We start from the raw sequence: 18,378 nt of genomic DNA on the forward strand, positions 1-18,378 counted from the left end.
TTTTCTCACTGCAAGTGTGGTCAAGGATTGTCACAGGCTACCCAGGGAGGTGGTGGAGTCACCAGTCCCTGGAGGTGTGTAAAGGTCATTTAGATGTGGCACTTAGCAGTACATCAGAGGTGGCCTTGGTAGAGTGGGGTCAGTGGTTAGACCTGATGGTCTCAAGCATCTTTTACAACCTGAATGATTCTGTGATCACTACCCACAGCTGTTGGATGTTGCAGAGGACAGAAACAAACTCTTCTTAGTGGTGGCAAATGATGTGACAAGGGCCAGCAGACACAACCCAGGGTGCAGGACACTCAGGTGCTTCACACTGGTGAGACCTTTTCAATACAAGGGCTGTGCTCCCATGGGGCAGGTACCCAGAGAGGCTGGGTCTCATCCTGATCACTTGGCTGGACACAGCCCTCACTGACCTCACCTAGTGACAGCCCTGCTTCAAACACAAGGTCCAGCTGGAGACCTGCAGAGGTCCTTCCCCAGAACATTCCAGATTAGGTATAAAGAAGAAATTCACTATGAGGGTGGTGAGGCACTGGAAGAGAAGCTGAGGAAGCCCCATCCCAGGAAGTGCTAAGGTAGGTTGGACAGGGCTTTGAGCACCTGAGCCCCTGCACTGCTTGTTTGTGATACCAGAAGATGGAGGCATCTCCTCAGGGGCAGCAGCAGCAGTTTTTCTGAAGAGAGACCTCGTGAGTGCCTGAGACACAAAGAGCAGCACAAAGGAGAGTGCACAGCTGAAGATGAGGGCACGCAGGGCAGCAAGCCCAGCTGAAAGGAGATGGCAGCATCTTCATGGAGGGAGGCTACCCATAAGACCCAAGTATGGAGATGGCCATCAGGGCAGCTGGGGAGGGCTCATGGGAAGGTCTGCAGAGGATTCTGCTGTGAGAACCAATCTGCAGCCTTGGAGCAGCTGAGAAGCTCTCACAAATGTACAACACACACAAAGCAGCATTAAAATGTCAAAACTCCTGGGTTGAGCTCATCCCCCAGCTCTGAGGAGGTCCACTCCCAACAGGTGCCCAAGGCCTCCCAGCCCATCCAGACCCCCCAGAGGCAGAGCAGCAGCTGAGCTTTCGGCGTGGGCTCTGGCACACCTGCAGCCCCAGGCGGGGAGAGGGCTCCTGTCCGCCCGGGTGCCCCCCGGCAGCACTGCTGGCTTCGGGATGCCCAGAGACCCTCAGCAGGGAGCCTGCTCATGCTGAAGAGCAGCCACACCTCAGTGGGCAGCACTCAACTCACAGACCTGCAAATGTACCTTTGAATAACTCCAGCAAGAGAAGGTAACTTGGGTAAAAATTTATTTTACATACAGACCATCGCAACTCAACTAATCGTCAGGAGAGGTTACTGCTCCTCTGCAGCGGGGGACCACTTGGTCTGAGATTAACAGGAGTCTGAGCCTGAGAGCTGGGATTTTAGTTTGGAAATCAGATCTTGGGGAAGGGCTCTTCCAAGCACCACTCAGTTCAGTGAGGAGCTGCAGGACTGGAGCCGCAGGTCAGCTGCACTACACAGTGCTGGGAGCAGATTCCCAGGGTCAGCTCAGCCGTTCCAAAGCTGAACTTGCTGAGCACGACGATACCTGGGAAGGGAGGGCTGCATTCCCAACATTTTGTTCAGCTCTCAGACTAGAAATGGAAGTGGTGAAACAGCACAATCTGTGAAGTACAAAACATCAAGTTACAGGGCAGCAGACAAACAGGACAGCAGCGGGGGACCCTCCTAAGCCAAGGGTTCTACGTGGAGCGGGCTCCTGGCCGAGTTCCTACTATGGCCCTAGTTCAGATGGACAGAGTACAAAAAATACTTTGACCAATAATTAATTGTACTGGAAACAAAGAGTCTACTAAAAAGCAATTCTTACTCTAGGTGCCAATGAGTCCTTAAAAGCAGGGAGGGAAGTGAGGAGCTGCACTCGGGCAGTGCTGCCGGGATCATTCGCGCTGCTCCATTTTTACTTTGGGAGGTCTCAGGAAGGTCCTGTTCTTCTTTTCCTTCTTCCCCTTTGTATTGGCCTGGAAATTTCTCCAGCTGTCCACACGACCATCTCGACTTTCCTGGTTATGAGAAAGAGGCAATGGGAGAGTGAAGAAGTGCATGAGCACAGGCAGCACACACTGGTGTCAGCAGAGCAGTAGCCATCTCCCAGCTATCCAGCACAGAGGCTGGAAAGTAGCCCTGAGAAGAGAGACTTGGGGGTGCTGGTGGACAAAAACCTCAACATGAGCTCTCAGTGTGCACTTGCAGCCCGCAAAGCCAATCAGATCCTGGGCTGCATCAGGAGAAGTGTGGCTAGCAGGTCGAGGGAGGTGATCCTCCCCCTCTACTCAGCCCTGGTGAGACCCCACCTGGAGTACTGTGTCCATTTCTGGAGCCCCTATTACAAGAGGGATGTGGAGGTGCTGGAACGTGTCCAGAGAAGGGCCACAAGGATGATCAGAGGGCTGGAGCACCTCTCCTATGAGGACAGACTGAAGGAGTTGGGGCTGTTCAGTCTGCAGAAGAGAAGGCTCCGAGGTGACCTAATTGTGGCCTTCCAGTATCTGAAGGGGGCCTACAGGAAGGCTGGGGAGGGACTGCTCAGGATCTCAGGTAGTGATAGGACTAGGGGGAATGGAATGAAGCTGGAGGTGGGGAGATTCAGGCTGGATGTGAGGAGGAGGTTCTTCACCATGAGAGTGGTGAAACCCTGGAATGGGTTGTCCAGGGAGGTGGTTGAGGCCCCATCCCTGGGGATGTTTGAGACCAGGCTGGATGAGGCTCTGGCCAGCCTGATCTAGTGTGGGTTGTCCCTGCCCATGGCAGGGGGGTTGGAACTAGATGATCCTTGTGGTCCCTTCCAACCCTGAATGAAACTATGAAACCCTGGCAGCCAGGACACTGTGAGGAGCCAGCACAACAGGCAGCTCAGTGGAACCACAAGTGAGCTCACAAACACCAGCACAAGCTTTAATCTTCTTTCAGAAACAACCAGCTTGGGATGTGCAGCCCTGAGTGGTGTGGAATTCTCTGACGTGCAAAGGAAACAAGAAACCTCATGCTCAGGGCAGGGCACTAATCTGCCAGCCCAGAAGATGCCATTTCCTTGCTCTGTCCCACACCCCTGGAGCAGCTCTCCTTGAGCTGCAGCCTGGAGACAGGCAGAAAGGGAAGGGAACCACGCTGCTGTCTTCTCTCATGCTTCTTGCCCCGAGCTTCATCACCAAGACACAGCGAGAACAGGTCTCCAGTGCCCTCTTTTCTCCTCTCCCTGACCTACCTGCAGAGCAAGAGAACCCCCCCCCCCCCCATAAAAAACAGAACCAAAAAGTCTCCCCACAAAGCCAGCCTATGATCCCTGCAGGCTGAAGGTTGCACACAGTAGGACAGAAGTCATCCAAGAATGATCCTCTCCACAGCATGGAACCCATGCACTCAAGGCCCACCTGCCCATGCAGTGCCTGTTTCACTGTCCTCCTTCCCCATGGCACGATGGAGGCCAAGCACCAGCAGTGATCTGGGAGATGGGGCTGAGCACACCCTCAGCAAGTTTGCAGGGGACACAAAACTAGGAGGAGAAGCTGACAGGCCAGAGGGTCATGCTGCCATTCAGAGGTACCTTACCAAGCTGGAGACATGAGCATTGAGAACCTCATGCAGTTCAACAAGGAGACAAGGCCTGACCCTGGGAAGGAACAACCCCTGGCACATGCTGGGGCCACCTGCCTGGAAAAGAGCTTGGCAGAAGAGCAGCTGGAGGCCCTGGTGGACACTAGGTTGAATTTGAGCCAACAATGTGCCCTTGCTTCCAAAAAGGGCAGGGGTGTCCTGGGCTGCATTGGGCAAAGTGTGGTCAGCAGGTCAGGGGAAGAGATCCAGTGGTGAGCACTGGTGAGGCCACACCTGGGGTGCTGTGTCCAGTTCTGGGCTCCCCAGTACAAAGGGTGACATGGACCTACTGGAGAGAGCCCACCAAAGGGCCACAGCATGGCTGCTGGGTGAGCAGTGTTCAGCCTGGAGAAGACAAGGCTCAGGGTGGGGTCTCATTGAGGTGCACAAGTATCTGAAGGATGGTGGGAAGAAGACTGAGCCAGGCTCTTCTTGATGTCCAGTGCCAAGGCCAGAGGCCAAGGGCACCAGCTGAAACACAGGAGGCTCCACCTGAACATCTGCAAACACGTTTGTGTTGAGGGTGTCTGAGCACTGGAACAGGCTGCCCAGAGAAGCTGCAGAGTTTCCAATGTTGAGGATATTCTGAAGTCATCTGGACATGGTCCTGGGCAAGCAGCTCTAGATGGCCCTGCCTGAGCAGGGAAGTGGGATCAGATGGACCCCACAGGTCCCTTCCAACCTCAGCCATTCTGTGACCATACTTTTGCTAGGGACAAGGCTGTCTAGCAGCTTCTGCTCTATACTTGCTCCTTAGTTTGCTGGTGGACAGAAGCCCAGTTGTAGGACAGCAGCTCAGGGGTTCCTAACAGCTGGAACACCATCTGAAGCAGCCAGACAGCTCTTCCCTTAGGATAGCCTCTGAGCTAGCAGCCAAGCATTCAGGTGTTTGTGTCTCCAGCCACCACCAATGGCAGTCCATTCTGGGCACTAACACCAAGCTCTGATACTCTGTTGACATGGATTAAATGGGCACCAGCAAGGCTGGAGAAGACAGCTGCAAGAGCAGACGTTCAGCTGCCAGGAGTGGTGGAGGACTTGCCAGCTGCAGTATCAGCAGTTCTGCAGCTTCCCTGTTTGGTCCCTCCTCACCTGCTTGCAGCACTTGCTCACATCTCAGCTGCTCTGCTTCACTGCATCCCTGCAGCACTGACACCCAACTTCTGTGGCCATGCTGGCACAGGACACAGAACTCCTGCCAGCAGCAAGGCCAGTGCCATGCTCACTCTCTCCAACATGACATGACAAACCACAGCAGCAGTGCAGCAGCTCTCCAGCACATCCCTGTTGTGTAGCACATGAACATAAACTCTCCCCAGCTGAGTTTCCTGGCTGGCTGCTTGCCATGGGATGCCAACCCAGCTCAGGCACCTCTCTCCCACACACCCTCTTTTTTAAAGTCCTCTTGAAGAGAGACTGGGATCCAGCTTTGGATAAATGAACAATCCAGGTCACCTTGTCCTGAGGCTCTGCACACCACTGCTGACCTCCTTCTTGCCCACTGCCCCTGCATGTCACAAGACTGTTGTGTAACAAGGGCAGCCCTAGAAGCTCAACCAAGTAACCAAATATTTTGGCAGGTAGCAGGTTTGGCCCCTGGCATAGCAGCACAACCACCACAAAGCTGCTGCTAATGGCCTCAACCCTGAGTGCAGGGAGGGTCAAAGGGACAGGGCTCACTCAGGCCTCTGACCTACGTGGGAGATGGGGATCCCTTCGGATCCCCAGCACAGACTGCGAGCTGTGAGGCAGTGCATCAGTGCCGGCTTGCTCCGTGCTGTGCTGAGATCCTCAGAGGAGAAAAGAGAGCTCCCAGGGGCAGGGAGACCGAGAGAGGAGGGGAGGGGCAACCCGACCCGGCTCACCCTCTGAGGGTGCCCGAGAGGGGGCGTGCCTGGGGGCGGTCCCGGAGAAGCCACCGGAGATGTAAACCCGGCGGCACCGGCAGCGGCTCTCAGGCTTCGAGCCGCAGGCAGCAGCCTCCCTGCAGCAGCCTCCCTGGAACCCAGCGAGGGGGCGTGAGTGGGAGTGGCCTGGACAGACAGCTGGGAGTGCCCAGGGAGAGCAGATAGGGACTGAGTGTGCCCCAGGGGCTGCAGCTGCTGGCACGAGCAGGGCATGTGGGCAGGACACAGGGTGCTGCAGCCTTACTGAAGGCATGAGGGAGGCTACTCAGAGGAGGAAGACTGTGCTCTCTGCACACACCAGAATGGGTATTGGCATCTAGGTCACAGGCTGTGAGGAATGCCACAGCCTGTCACAGGCAACAGGGGGCAGCACTGACTATGTGTGCGTGCAGCATGAGCAGGTTTTTGACCTGTTCAGCCGGCTGGCACAGCTCCAGGACGAAGTGATGGAGCTCAGGGAAGAGGTGAGTAGGTTAAGAAGCATCAGGGAGAGTGACAGGCAGATTGGTAACTTTCACAAACAGATCTTTACAAATACAGGAGTTGCCTCCGAGCAGGGCAGAGGATTCGCTATCCTCTCATCAGCAAGCCCCCAGCCCTCCTGCAGTAGCTCACAGGGTCCAAGGGAACAGGGAGCTACCTGACAAAACAAATGGAGCAAAGGTGCTCCTTTAAGAAGCACACCACCCACAGTGCCCTTGCAGAACAGCTATGAGGCTCTGCAGGAGGAGCTGGTTGTGAGCAAGGACAAGGGCTCAGTGCCACAAAGGCCAGAGGTACCACCAAGGCCAGCCCATGCCAGGCCAGCCATAAACACTGACCCTGAGAAGATGAATGGAAGGGTCACTGTTGTAGTGACTCCCTGCTGAGGGGAGTGGAGGGCCTGATATGCAGACCAGACCCACTCCATAGAGAGCACTGCTGCCTCCCTGGTTCCCAGGTAAAGGATGTTGTAGGTAAACTTCCCACCCTTGTGAGTCCTTCAGACTATTACCCACTGCTGGTTTTTCAGGTGGGTAGTGATGATGCAGCAGTGAGAGACTTATAATCAATTAAAAGAGACTTCAGGGCCTTGGGGCAACTGCTAAAGGGATCAGGAACTCAAGTTGTGTTCTTCTCCATCCCACTGACATCAGCGATGGATGAGGAACATTGAAGAAGAGCCAAGAGGTCAACTCATGGCTCTGGGACTGCTGTCATTGACAGGGGTTTGGATTTTATGATCACAGCTCAGTTTACAGGGCACCAGAGCTGCAAGCAACCAATGGGATGCACCTGTCTCAGAGGGCAGGAGGGAATCAAGGGGATTCACTTGAGAGGGTGGCATGATCAGCCCAGCTGAAGTGCCTCTATGCTATGGACAGTGATAGCAAAGCTCCATCAGTGACGTTCTGCCCACAGCAGGACACCACCTGCGCTCCTGAAGGGTCTTTCCTGCATCCATGGGGATTATTTTACAACACCTGCAGACAGTAAGTCTCTCTGCTCTCTAGAAGCATTCCCTGCAGCATGGGCAAGAACTGCTGAGGCCATGCTGCAAGTTAAGCTGCTGATTACCTCAAAGTTCTTCTGCCATTCTCGCTCTCGTTTGGCTTTCTCTTGTGCCTCAATTTCCTCTTCCCTCTGCCGCTTCCTGCAAGGGAAGCCACAGAGAAGTTCTGAAACCACAAGCACCTACTTCAGAGAAACACAGAAATACCTCCAGAACACCTCAGAGCTCCTCTGCTATCTTGAGAGATGAAAATGCTTATCAGAAAAGATAAATACACACATCTGAGATGGAATTTGATTTCAGATCTGGAAGAGCAGGGAGCAGAGAAGATGGTTTGGCACCACTGACACCAAGCACCAGTGAGCCAGCTTCTCTTGCTCAGCAAGTAGGTCCAAGTAGTGCCAAGTCTCTAAAAGAGTTGAGAGTGCACATTTTCAGAGGTTACTAAACACTTGAGGATGCAAGGTAAGAATCAAGGGGTTTCCCCTAATCAGCAGCAGTGCCCTGCAGTCACCTCCTGGGCTGCCCTCAGTGACCAACACGAAGCCCCTGCACAAGAGACAGCCACAGGGAGCACTCAGCAATGTGTTCAGAACACCTAAACCAGCTCCTGGTCACAATGCCACAGGGTATTTCTGGCACTGAATTGGAATTTAAAAACCAATTCTGGAGAGCCTTGCAGTGCTGAGGCTGGCTCCCACTGTGCACACAGCAGGGCAAGCTTCCTGCTGGCAGTTTTCAAGCACAGAGCTCCACACCCCACAGGCTGCCCAGAGAAGAGAGATTCTAATCACTTGACACAACCCTTGTTAATCTAATCCAAGGCCTTGCTTTCAGCAGGAGGCTGGACCAGATGATCTCCAGAGGTTTGTTCCAATTTAGAACCTTCCTAACACTCTTATCTTCTCTGAGGAAGCCTGAGGTGGGGAGGAAGAGCCTGAAGCAGAATGCTGCTCATACCTTTCATGCATTTCTTTTGCTTCTCTTTCTTTTCTCTTGATTTCCAGTTCAGCAAAAAGCTTCATTGTCTGTTTGTATACAGCTTGTTTGAACTGTAAAACACAAATTCAGCCTTAAAATAATGCCCATTAACACAGAGAACTCTGCTTCACATAAGGCTGCTCACAAAGCCCCCATGTCCTGCCTTGACAGCAGGCAGCAGCAGAGGCACATGGACAGGTAGAAAACACTGCTGAGTAAATTCTGGCCCTGCCACCAGCAAACAACTCTCACTAGCCTCATTTTGGTCTCATTTTCATTTGTGTCTAAACAGAACTGTTCATTTCAAGCTCTCTTGATCCCCTCTTAAAACTTGCAAGGTTCTATTTGACCAAAAAAAGGTCAAATGGTCACTGCTTAGACAGTGATTTCCCAACAGAGCTTCTTGGTGTGTTGCAGAAGTCTAGCATTGGCTTCCCAATGGTTTAAACCAAACTCCAGTATTAAAGGGGGGCAAGAAACTTCTGAATGGAAAATAACCTGTTCTGAGGTTGGATACTGTGGTGACATCAGGAGGGAAAAATAATGCTGTGGGAAGGCAAAAAGTTGTCAGTGCTTGGCAATCCCCTGCCATGGTGCTAAAGCCTCTAACATCACTTGGCTGTTTAAGGCTAGAACCCAGGGAAGAACTCAGCTGTGTCCTGCCTGTTTCACTGACAGTGCTGCAGAGCAGCACAGCAATCCTCAGGTGCTGCATGGCACACAGCCAAGCCACTCCTCACTACTGTGCTCCTAAGAGCACACTGGAGAGATGCTGCAGCATGTTCTGCTGGCATCAAGGACACCACAGCTCCAGCATGCAGAATGTAACAAGGAATTCCATTCAGGAAGACAGCCTGAGGCACAAGCAAGGAAGACTTGCTCCACAAAAAGGCCTGGATGATGTGAGCTGCATAGTCTTCTGATACATTCACTCTTTACACTACAGGTGACTGCTTTCTAAAGTGCATAGCTGTTACCCAACACACTGTACTCTGGTGTGACCAGAACTCATTTCTCTCTAACAGGAAGGATGCAGAACACTCTAACAAGTCTATTGAATACTCCAGTACTGGTTTTGACACTTAACTCCTCAAAACACACCTTGTACTCCCCAGTTCCTCTGAACAGTTATTATAACTTACAACTTCAGGGTCATCCTCTTCTACAGTAGGAGGTTTTCCATCCTTCTTCAACTGCTTCTTTTTTTCTTTCACCTAAAGATTAAGAACAAAAGTAAGAGCCTAAGAAGTTTCACAGGGTTTACAAAATGATAGCCATGCAGTTCTGCAGTCCTACTCTGTATTGTGTCCAGCTCTGGAGCCCTCAGCACAGGAAGGACATGAAGCTGATACAGCAGGGCCAGAGCAGAGCCATGAAAATGATCAGGAGGATGGAGAATCCCTGCTATGGGTGAGGGAGCTGGGGGTGTTCAGCCTGGAGAACAGAAGGCTCCAGGGAGACCTTAGAGCAACCTTCCAGTACCTGAAGGTAGCCTGCATGAAGGCTGCAGAGGGACTGTTCCCAAAGGCCTGCAGTGACAGGAGAGGGGCAATGGTTTGAAATGAGAGCAGAGCAGATTGAGATTGGATGTGAGGAACAAGTTCTGCACCAGAAGGGTGGTGAAACACTGGAACAGGTTGCCCAGGGAGGTGGTTGAATTCCCAGCCCTGGAGATATTCAAGGTGAAGATCAGCAGGGTTCTGTGCAACCTGATCTAGTGGAGGATGTCCCTGCTGAGTGCAGGGGGTTGGACTGGATGAGCTTTGGAGGTCCCTTCCAAGCCAAACCATTCTGTGATTCTACAGCATGGTGCAGGAAGAACTCTGGATGACAGCAAACTCTTGATTTGGATCAATGTTTTATTTCAACCCAAAATCTCTGGTCCCAGGTCTAGATAAAGACACACAAGATCACTATCAGCTGAACTCTACTAATTAAAAATCCTGTGTTAGATACTATTCATTCAACCCAATCCCTTTGCTGCTGTTTAAGACACATTAACATGCACCACCCAAACCAGCAGGAAGTTTGTTTTGTAGTACTCAGAAGACTAACAACAACCAGCAGAGCATAAAGTGTTCCTTGTTGAAAGTATCTGAGCTTTCCCAAGCTTCTTGTGTTGTGGTCCATCCACACAACTCAACTAACTTCTTGCTCAGCACAATCCAAGCTCCTTTTCTTATCTTGTAGGTCATTTTTCCCCCAAACTTCCCAGTTTCCTGCTGTCACCACTCACTTTCTTCCACCTACACACAACACAACTGCATCATTTATTCACAGACTTGGAAAAAAAAAATGAGGTCAGATCATGTGCTCTGACCTAATTCTGTGAAGTACTGAATTTCATTGCAGTGTCTTGCACTGAGCTCAGCATCGGTCTTGGATCAAGCACATTTGCTCATGTGCTGAAGTGCTGAGTCTACCTGCACACTTTCATTAGCTCTCAGCTCACCTTTCAGTGACCTCCACGTGCAGGCAGGTGAACCAAAAAGCATGTTATGAATGACTGACTACCACTCACCTGCACCTCTGGGCATTGCTATGGCATACTTACAGTGTGTTCCACATATTCTTTTCCTGCCTGTATCACATCCAAGGCCCTCTTCTTCTGCTCCTGATCCAGCAGCAACTTGTATGCTTTATCTACAGCTACCAAAAAAGCACCAGCATCAATTGCACCAGCAGGCAGAGCCACAAGGCAGCACAGTATTGCAACCTGCTGACCGCACACATTTTGCTTCCTAGCATTTGGGGGATTCTTTGGTTAGGTTTTGTTTGTTGGTTTAAATACATATGGGTAAGTGATCAGTCAAATGAAATCTGGGGTACAGCAAAGACAGAAGCTGTCAGGTAGCTTTTGGAGTTAGCAGGGTGAAAGCATCAGCGCTGCCAAGGTACAGGGCACCAGGAAAGGTTAAGGTGCAGAATGCCCCCCAGTGACACAGGGAACATCAGACTGCTGCTGTGTGGTCTCTGAATGACACACAAAGCACAGCTCAGAGAGCTTGCCAACAGCCTGGAAAGCCCAGGGCCGAGACTGTCCCCCGCGGGCAGTGCCAGCGCAGTGCCAGCACCGTGACTGCCACCTAGCGACAGCTCCGGCCCGGCCCTCCCCGCGGCAATCCTGCCGGGGGCTGCCCCGCAGCCAGCAGGTAAAGCAGCTACAGGAAACAGAGGTCCCTCTGCCATCACGCAGCAGCCCAGAACCAGGTGAGAGCATTACCTTCAAATGCCTTCTGGGCTCTGTCTGCATCGTCCTGGTTCTTGTCTGGATGCACCAATATGGACAACTGTGAGAGAGAGGATCTGGCTGTCAACACCACTGTGGAAAGGCAGTGCTTCAGGGATGTTTGTGAGGGGAGGGAAACCATCTCAGACAGAGGGAACCACAGGGGTCACACTCCTTTGGAAACAGACACCAGCTGGTAAGTAGAACTGTGCTTCTGAAGCAAATATAAGCCTTCTAATAAATGTGCTGGCTGGGAGCGACTGCATCCTGAGACACCCTTCAGCTGGAGGGCTTGGGACCAGCACCAGCCCCTGGGTCACCCAGATGTCCTTCATCTTAAGAAGAAGCAAAGCTGCAAAACCCCTCCTCAACCACAGTTTACCTTCTAAACAACAATGTCTCCCAAGATGTTCTCCTGCATCCCTAAGGCTCTTCAACTACCAAACCAGGAGGTAACTCTTCCCTAGGCTCCTCTAATGAAAGTTAAAATTCCTTCCTCTCTGCCCTCCCCAGCAGAGACAAGACACTGATCACTACCATCTTTAGTGCAATCTTAAGTGGGCTGGAAAGCACATCCTAAAACTTCTTCTGCCAGAGAAAGAGAAAAATCCTTCAAGCTTTCCCCACATGGCTTCCCCCCACACACACAGCCCACTCTGGTTTTGCTGCTGCTGTCTGGACTCTGGAGTCTCTCACTTATCTGCATCTTTCCCAGCACAATGTTCAAAATCAGTCACAGTGCAGCAACCAAAATGGCATCAGTGCCAAAGAACACAAAATCATTCTTTCCTGAACTCTACAGATGGTACTTCCTAGCCCCCAGAAACAGGTCTGCCTCCAGCCCTAAGCAGCAGCATGCTGCTGATTTACTCTCTGATTTGCTACAGCCAAAGTCTTCTCCCTTCTGCTGCCTGTTCCATATTTAGGTGTTTGATTTCCTCAACACACAGCTCCAAGCTCTTTTTCCCATTTCATCACACTGACTTCAAAGCATTTCTCTGTTATTCCATCAGCTTAAAGCTAAAACAGCCTCAGTTCATTGATTTGCAGAACTGAGAGGGCCACAAGAGTCTAAAAGGTTATCCTCACACTTCCCACACCTACAAGCAGCCTGTAGTCCAACTTGGCAGGCATGTTCCTCTGGCAGCTTGTTCAGGTGGCAGGCTCCAGCCTCCAAATACTCTTTCTCTGCTGCATGCACTCATCAAACTCAAATTCCTCCTGGAGATCTGTCAGCAGAGTAAGTCTGGGGTCTTGCTTTCTGCACTGCATAGGGCCCTTCAGAGAAGTTAGTGAGCAGAGCTGCTGCTGCTCACCACCACCAAGGACCACTGAAACACTTAAAGGAACCTCAGAAAAATGCCCTTTTCCAAGTCCAGATGTCTGAGGCAAAATATCCTTTCTCAGCTCTTACCTTCTGATGAATTCTGACCTCCTCAGAACTGAAGCTCCTCAAGCTGATTACACCTGGGCATATCACTTTGCAGCAGCCCCATCGCACTGCACAGGCAAAGCAGCAGCACACCATGCATGCAGCAGGGACACTTCTGCAGCTCTCCTCTTGCTGAGACCAAGATTGCTCTATGCATTTCTTCCCTCTACCCAGATACAGCTTTGCCACCATTTTTCTTCTTCCCAAGCACAGCAATCTCTACTGAGCTTCTAGTTTCTTTCCAGGGGCTTCAAGTGCAAAAGCTAAATACCTGCCGGAACCTTTTCTTTATCTCCTCATCTGTGGCTTCAGGATCCATCTGCAGCACCTGAAAGAGACCACGAGAGCAGATCTAGTTTGACAACACTCCCCACGTTTCAGGTGCCTGGCAGCAAGCTCTAAACACTTGGTTCTCTGGCATACAATGGCAGAAAGCTCTCCCTACCAGAGAGCTGCTGCAGGAGATGAAATCTCATGCAGTAAACCAGAAATGTTCAGAGAGACATCATGTTTGGGGTGTTCTGCTTCCAGCACGCTACACAGCTCTGCCTGTGCTGGTGTCCTTTCCACACTCAGCTCTCATACAGACAGCTGACATGGCTGAACAGCCACAACTGGTCTAACCCTTCACAACCAGGCCGGCAGCAACACTCAGGCTGGCAGACACAGAAGTGTCTGTGGGGGCTTTGGGACACTGTCAGATGATTTGTGAGAACTCTGGGCAGGAAGCATGCTGCTTTGTGTGGATTTACTCATTCCATCATGTTGAAAGCAGACAGCAGAGTCTGACTGTTTGGATTCCACAAATAAGCTACTTGCCTGCTGCTCTTTGGGCTGTGGCAGATTTCAGGAACTCTTGTCTGTCCTACTGAACACAAGTCCTAAACAACAAGTGAGCCTCCCCCATGCTGGTCAGACACTGAGAGCCTGTAACCAAAACACTCTCACAGGAAAGCTACAGTCTACCTCAAAATGGCTTTCTTCATTTACCCTCCAAGTCAGGTATACCAAGATCTTCAGAACTCAGTGCTGTCAAGGTGAACCTGCCAACTGATCTGTCTGACCAGCCCTACATGGGGATTAGGAAATGCACCCAAGGCTTTAAGAAAGGCAGATGATAATGATCTCAGGGAAAAATACACATAAGGAGAGCCAATTCCACATAACAAAAGCTTCTTTTATTTACTGTCTTCAGGATTTCATACTCATTAAGACTGTAGAAGAGACAGCAATTGTCTCTTCTAAAGAGACAAGAGAATTGTCAGGGTTATAAGATACCTCAAGAATCATCCAGTTCCAAACCCCCTGCCATGGCCAAGGACACCTCACACTGGATCAAGTTGCTCACAGCCACATCCAGCCTGGCTGCAAAAACCTCCAGGGATGAGGCTTCCACCACCTCCCTGGGCAACCTGTGCCAGGCTCTCACCACCCTCATGGGGAAGAACTTCTTCCTAACATCCAGTCTGAATCTACCCTCCTTTAGCTTGGATCCATTCCCCTCAGTCCTATCCCTCCCTGACACTCTAAAAAGACTTTCCCCAGCTTTCCTGTAGCCTCCTTCAGACACTGGAAGGCCACAAGAAGGTCTCCTTGGAGCCTTCTCCCCTCCAGACTGAACAGCCCCAACTCTCTCAGTCTGCTTCACAGCAGCTCCAGCCCTCTGCTCATCCTCATGGCCTTTCTCTGGACACCTTCCAGCACCTTCACACCCTTCCTGGAACAGAGGCTCCAGAACTGGACACAGTGCTCCAGGTGGGGTCTCAACAGAGTGGAGCAGAGGGGGAGAATCACCTCCCTCAACCTGCTGGCTGTGCTTCTCTTGATGTAGCCCAGGCTCTGCTTGGCTGTCTGGGCTGCAAGTGCTCACTGCTGGCTCCTGTTGAGATTCTCCTCCCCCAGCACCCCCAAGGCCTTTTCTTCAGGGCTGCTCTCAAGCCAGTCTCTGCCCAGCCTACACTGGTGATTGGGATTGCCCCAACACAGATGCAGGACCTTGCACTTTGCCTTGTTGAACCTCTTGAGGTTGTCATGGGCTCAGCTCTGCAGCCTGTCAAGGTCCCTCTGTATGGATCCTTCCTTACAGCATGTCTGCTGCACCACACAGCTTGGTGTCATCAGCAAACTGGCAAAACAATGTAAGCAGAACACTGCAGCAGGTTGCCCAGGTGGTTGAGGCCCCATCCCTGGAGATATTCAAGGTGAGGCTCAACAGGACTCTGTGCAACCTGATCTAGTAGAGGATGTCCCTGCTGACTGCAGGGGGGTTGTCCCAGATGACCTCTGGAGGTCCCTTCCAACCCAGATGGTTCTATGATAATGTGCAAGGCAACTGTGCAGTGACTCCTCAGACTGCTTACTCCTGTGAGCACAGACAGCCCTTTGCCCATTCCATGCACTACAAGTTCAGTGGGATGAACACCCAAAAGACAAGACACAACCAGGAACGCTGAGTGAAGGGTGCTCAGAACACAACCTGAGGAGCATGCCACCTGCAGCACTCAGGAAACACCTGACTCTCCTCTGCCATACCTTCCAGGGCTGTTATATGAAGGCAAAGTGTCAACAGAATACACTGTGCCTCTCATAAACCAGTGAAAGAGAGGCAGCACATACACATCATCCTTCTGTCTTAGGTGCTGCCATCTGTACCTGGAGAATTGTTTTCTTTCCTTATATGTTGTCTTTCTACTGCAGTAAATACCCAGTAAATCTGCAAGTTATTACACCAACTCAGAAGAGAGAATAAAGCACCCAAACTAACCTCAAAAGGGTTCAGGTTGAAGTAGGAAGATCCAGGTCGAGTCAGCCTGTCAATTTGGTTTTTTGATGTCAGAACAGAGTCTCGTTTTTCAATTTGCTTTACCTGAAGAACAAGAGTGACCTATGTTAGCTGACCATCACAAGGTGCTTACCTGGGCCACCAGACAATTGCTGCATCAGGCAGCATCACCCCATGCAATTAACACCACCTTTTGCTCATCCCAAGCCTGTAGTTCTTTTATGCAAGCACATTTTATAGCAGCACAGCAGTATTTTTAACATTACATTTTCACTATAACAAACTTTAGAATGCACTTCTGTCTCTCCTATTGCTTGCTCCACAACTGTGGCTTTTCCCCTCACTTTGCTCCTACTCTAGCACCATCATGGGGCTTCCTTGGAAACCTACCCACATCACCCAACCTGCCGCTGAAGGCATTGCCACAAGTTTACAAGCCCACTTCGTTCCGACCACAGCTCATTTAGTTCGCTTCAGTTTAGCTTTTGTTTTTGACGATATCAAGCCAAAGCGAATCGTGTGTTTTCATCTAAAGCTCGCCTTTACCCAGGGTAACAAGCACCCACCGCCGCGGCCCCGGCTCTCTTCTGCGGACAGGCCGAGGCAGACCAAGCCGTGCACGGTGCACAGCAACGGAGCCTGACAGTGGCTGCGGGCGCAGGCCCCGCGCTCTGCCCCAGGGCGCTCCGTCCGCACACGGCCTAGCCGCGGAGCACAGCGGAGAACAGCCTTCAGAGGCCGCGGGGCGCACAACCCCCACCGGATTTACGCGGGGGGGAGCCAGGGGCTGCCCGCTCGGCTCCTTGCCCCAGCCGCAACAGAGGCTTTCCGGAGGGCGGGAGCAGCCGCGGGGCCAGCGGCAGCGAGCACCGGGAACGCCCGCTCTCCCCAGGCCGAGCACAGCCCCGTCGGCACCTGCCCATCCCCAACGCCGGCCACTCACTCGTCCCCTGCCCAACACCGCCTGCGGCTTCTCCCGTCCCGCTCGTCCGCCCTCCCTCCCGCCCGCCCGCCCGCCAGCCAGCAGCCCCGGACGGCCCCAGGAAGCGCCAAGGCCAGGCTCAGGGCCGAGCGGGATCCTCCCCCAGGGCGGCTGGGCCCGGGCGGGCCGGGCCCCCGCGCTGTGAGGAGAGGCCGCGGAGCGCCGGCGGGCGGCGCCGCGGGGGCGGGCGGGGTGCCGGTACCTCGCTGTAGAAGGTGAGGAAAGCCTCCTCCGCGGCGCCCCCCGCCCCGGGCTCCCCCGCCGCCGCCATCGCCTGCACCACGTGACGCCGCGCGTGCGCACGTGACTGAGGCGCCGAGGCCGGCGGCTCCCTCGGCATGTGACCGCCTCACGCGCCATAGTAACAGGCCCCGCCCCTTCCCGCGCGGCGCGGCCCGAGCCCGGCGGCAGGCGGCCCGCCCGGCCCTCCCCGGCCCTCTCCGCCAGGGGCAGCTCCCGCCGGGCCGCGGGCCCAGGGCCGTGCGGGCCCACACCCTCCACCGCCGCCCGGGCCACAGGAGAAGGGGGCGGTGTTGGAGCGAAGGCTGCGCATGCGCGACCCGTGACGCGGTGGGCTGGACGCGGCCCCGCGGCGGGGTGAGGCTCGTCCGCGGCGTTCCAAGGGCAGCCGAACCATGGCGGCCGTGGCGGTGGCGGCGGCACGGGGCGGCCTGCGAGGGGCCCTCCTGGTGCAACAGCAGCGCTGGAGCTCGGGCTCGGGCGCTGACCAGGTGGGCGCGGGGTAGCGCGGCGGGCCGGGCCGGGGTGTCCCTCCTTCCCTGCCTTCAGTCTCCCCGTTCACCGTCTTCTCTCCCTACAGCTGGGCGAACTGGGCAAAGGCGCCGGGAAGGGCGGCGGCGGTGGCGGCACCATCCGCGAGGCGGGGGGCGCCTTCGGGAAGAAGCAGGCGGCCGAGGAGGAGCGGTACTTCAGGTGAGCGACGGGGGTCTGCAGAGGCAGCTTTCCCCGCCAGCCGGATGAGCACCACAGGGCCCGGCGAGGTGGCCTGCAGCTGGGCCTCTCCAGCCTCGCTTCTCGCCGCCGGCTCCTGAGCCCCCGCGCTCGAGGGTTGCGGCCGGCCCGCGGTGTGCGGCTGCTGCACCCTCGCCGTGCTTTCTTGCAGGGAGAAGGAGAGAGAGCAGATCTCAGCCTTACGGAAACACCATGAGGAAGAGATTGATCACCACCAGAAAGAGATAGAGCGTCTGCAGAAAGAAATTGAGCGTCATAAGCATAAGATCAAGAAACTTAAAGATGATTAAGCTGATGCTGTTCTTGAATGTATATGGCCAATACTGCTTGAAGACTGTATGCTTTGGCCACCATAATCCAAATTCATGCAATTGTACTGTGGTCTGCAGCAATGCCTAATAAACTACTCGGTCTCTTCTCTTCTGGTCATTAACTGCTTCATGAAAAACAAAAACTATGCACTGTCTGGTTTTCAACTACACTGTTCTTCCAAAATGAGGATATGTGTGCCCTTCTGGAGGCAGTCCTGTGCAGAACTGCTTTCTTTTCTTTAGAGCCATTTACAGAAGTGACTGCATGTACCTGCTGTGCACACAGTTAAAGCTGCAAGTGAAGTCGGGGCAACAGTGGTACCTCTGTGGATTCAGACAGAGGTGTCTCAGGAAGGTTGTTGCTGTGGTGTTGGGGGAGGGGCATGGCTCTCCACTGTGAAAAATAAGGATCTTTTGCTACACTTAGTACTTTTCTCTCAGTTTATGGCACTAAATGCTATCCTAGGTCTGGTTCTAAGAATAATTCTGATTTCACTTGTGAGTATGCAAGTTCTGGAGCAATACAGCCAAGATCTGGCTTCTGCAGGGATGTTCTTTTCTGCAAAGACTTTAATGCCCCCTGGGTGACTTTTCTCTGTCTCTTAAATCTTGATGTTTCTTATCTAAGTCCCT

General features: G+C 53.0%; 2 protein-coding genes across 2 annotated transcripts; one reads left to right on the forward strand and one right to left on the reverse strand.

Moving 5' to 3' along the window:
* Positions 1-1,290: 1,290 nt before the first annotated feature.
* On the reverse strand, positions 1,291-16,769 carry DNAJC8 (DnaJ heat shock protein family (Hsp40) member C8). Its single transcript, XM_068150933.1, has 9 exons — positions 16,665-16,769; positions 15,463-15,564; positions 12,970-13,026; positions 11,261-11,327; positions 10,592-10,686; positions 9,180-9,251; positions 8,017-8,108; positions 7,122-7,197; positions 1,291-2,066 (listed from the first exon to the last, which is right to left on the reverse strand). The coding sequence occupies exons 1-9, from the start codon at positions 16,731-16,733 to the stop codon at positions 1,944-1,946; spliced, it is 753 nt and encodes a 250-aa protein (XP_068007034.1). The 5' UTR covers positions 16,734-16,769; the 3' UTR covers positions 1,291-1,943.
* Positions 16,770-16,946: 177 nt separating this feature from the next.
* ATP5IF1 (ATP synthase inhibitory factor subunit 1) lies at positions 16,947-17,852 on the forward strand. The gene is made up of 3 exons (XM_068150934.1): positions 16,947-17,193; positions 17,283-17,395; positions 17,586-17,852. Exons 1-3 carry the CDS (start codon positions 17,098-17,100, stop codon positions 17,722-17,724), a joined length of 348 nt encoding a protein of 115 aa, XP_068007035.1. The 5' UTR covers positions 16,947-17,097; the 3' UTR covers positions 17,725-17,852.
* Positions 17,853-18,378: the final 526 nt, after the last annotated feature.

Source organism: Melanerpes formicivorus, unplaced genomic scaffold, assembly GCF_026170545.1.
Source record: "Melanerpes formicivorus ecotype bairdi unplaced genomic scaffold, bMelFor1.0.p_v2 SCAF_21, whole genome shotgun sequence".
NCBI lineage: Eukaryota > Metazoa > Chordata > Aves > Piciformes > Picidae > Melanerpes > Melanerpes formicivorus.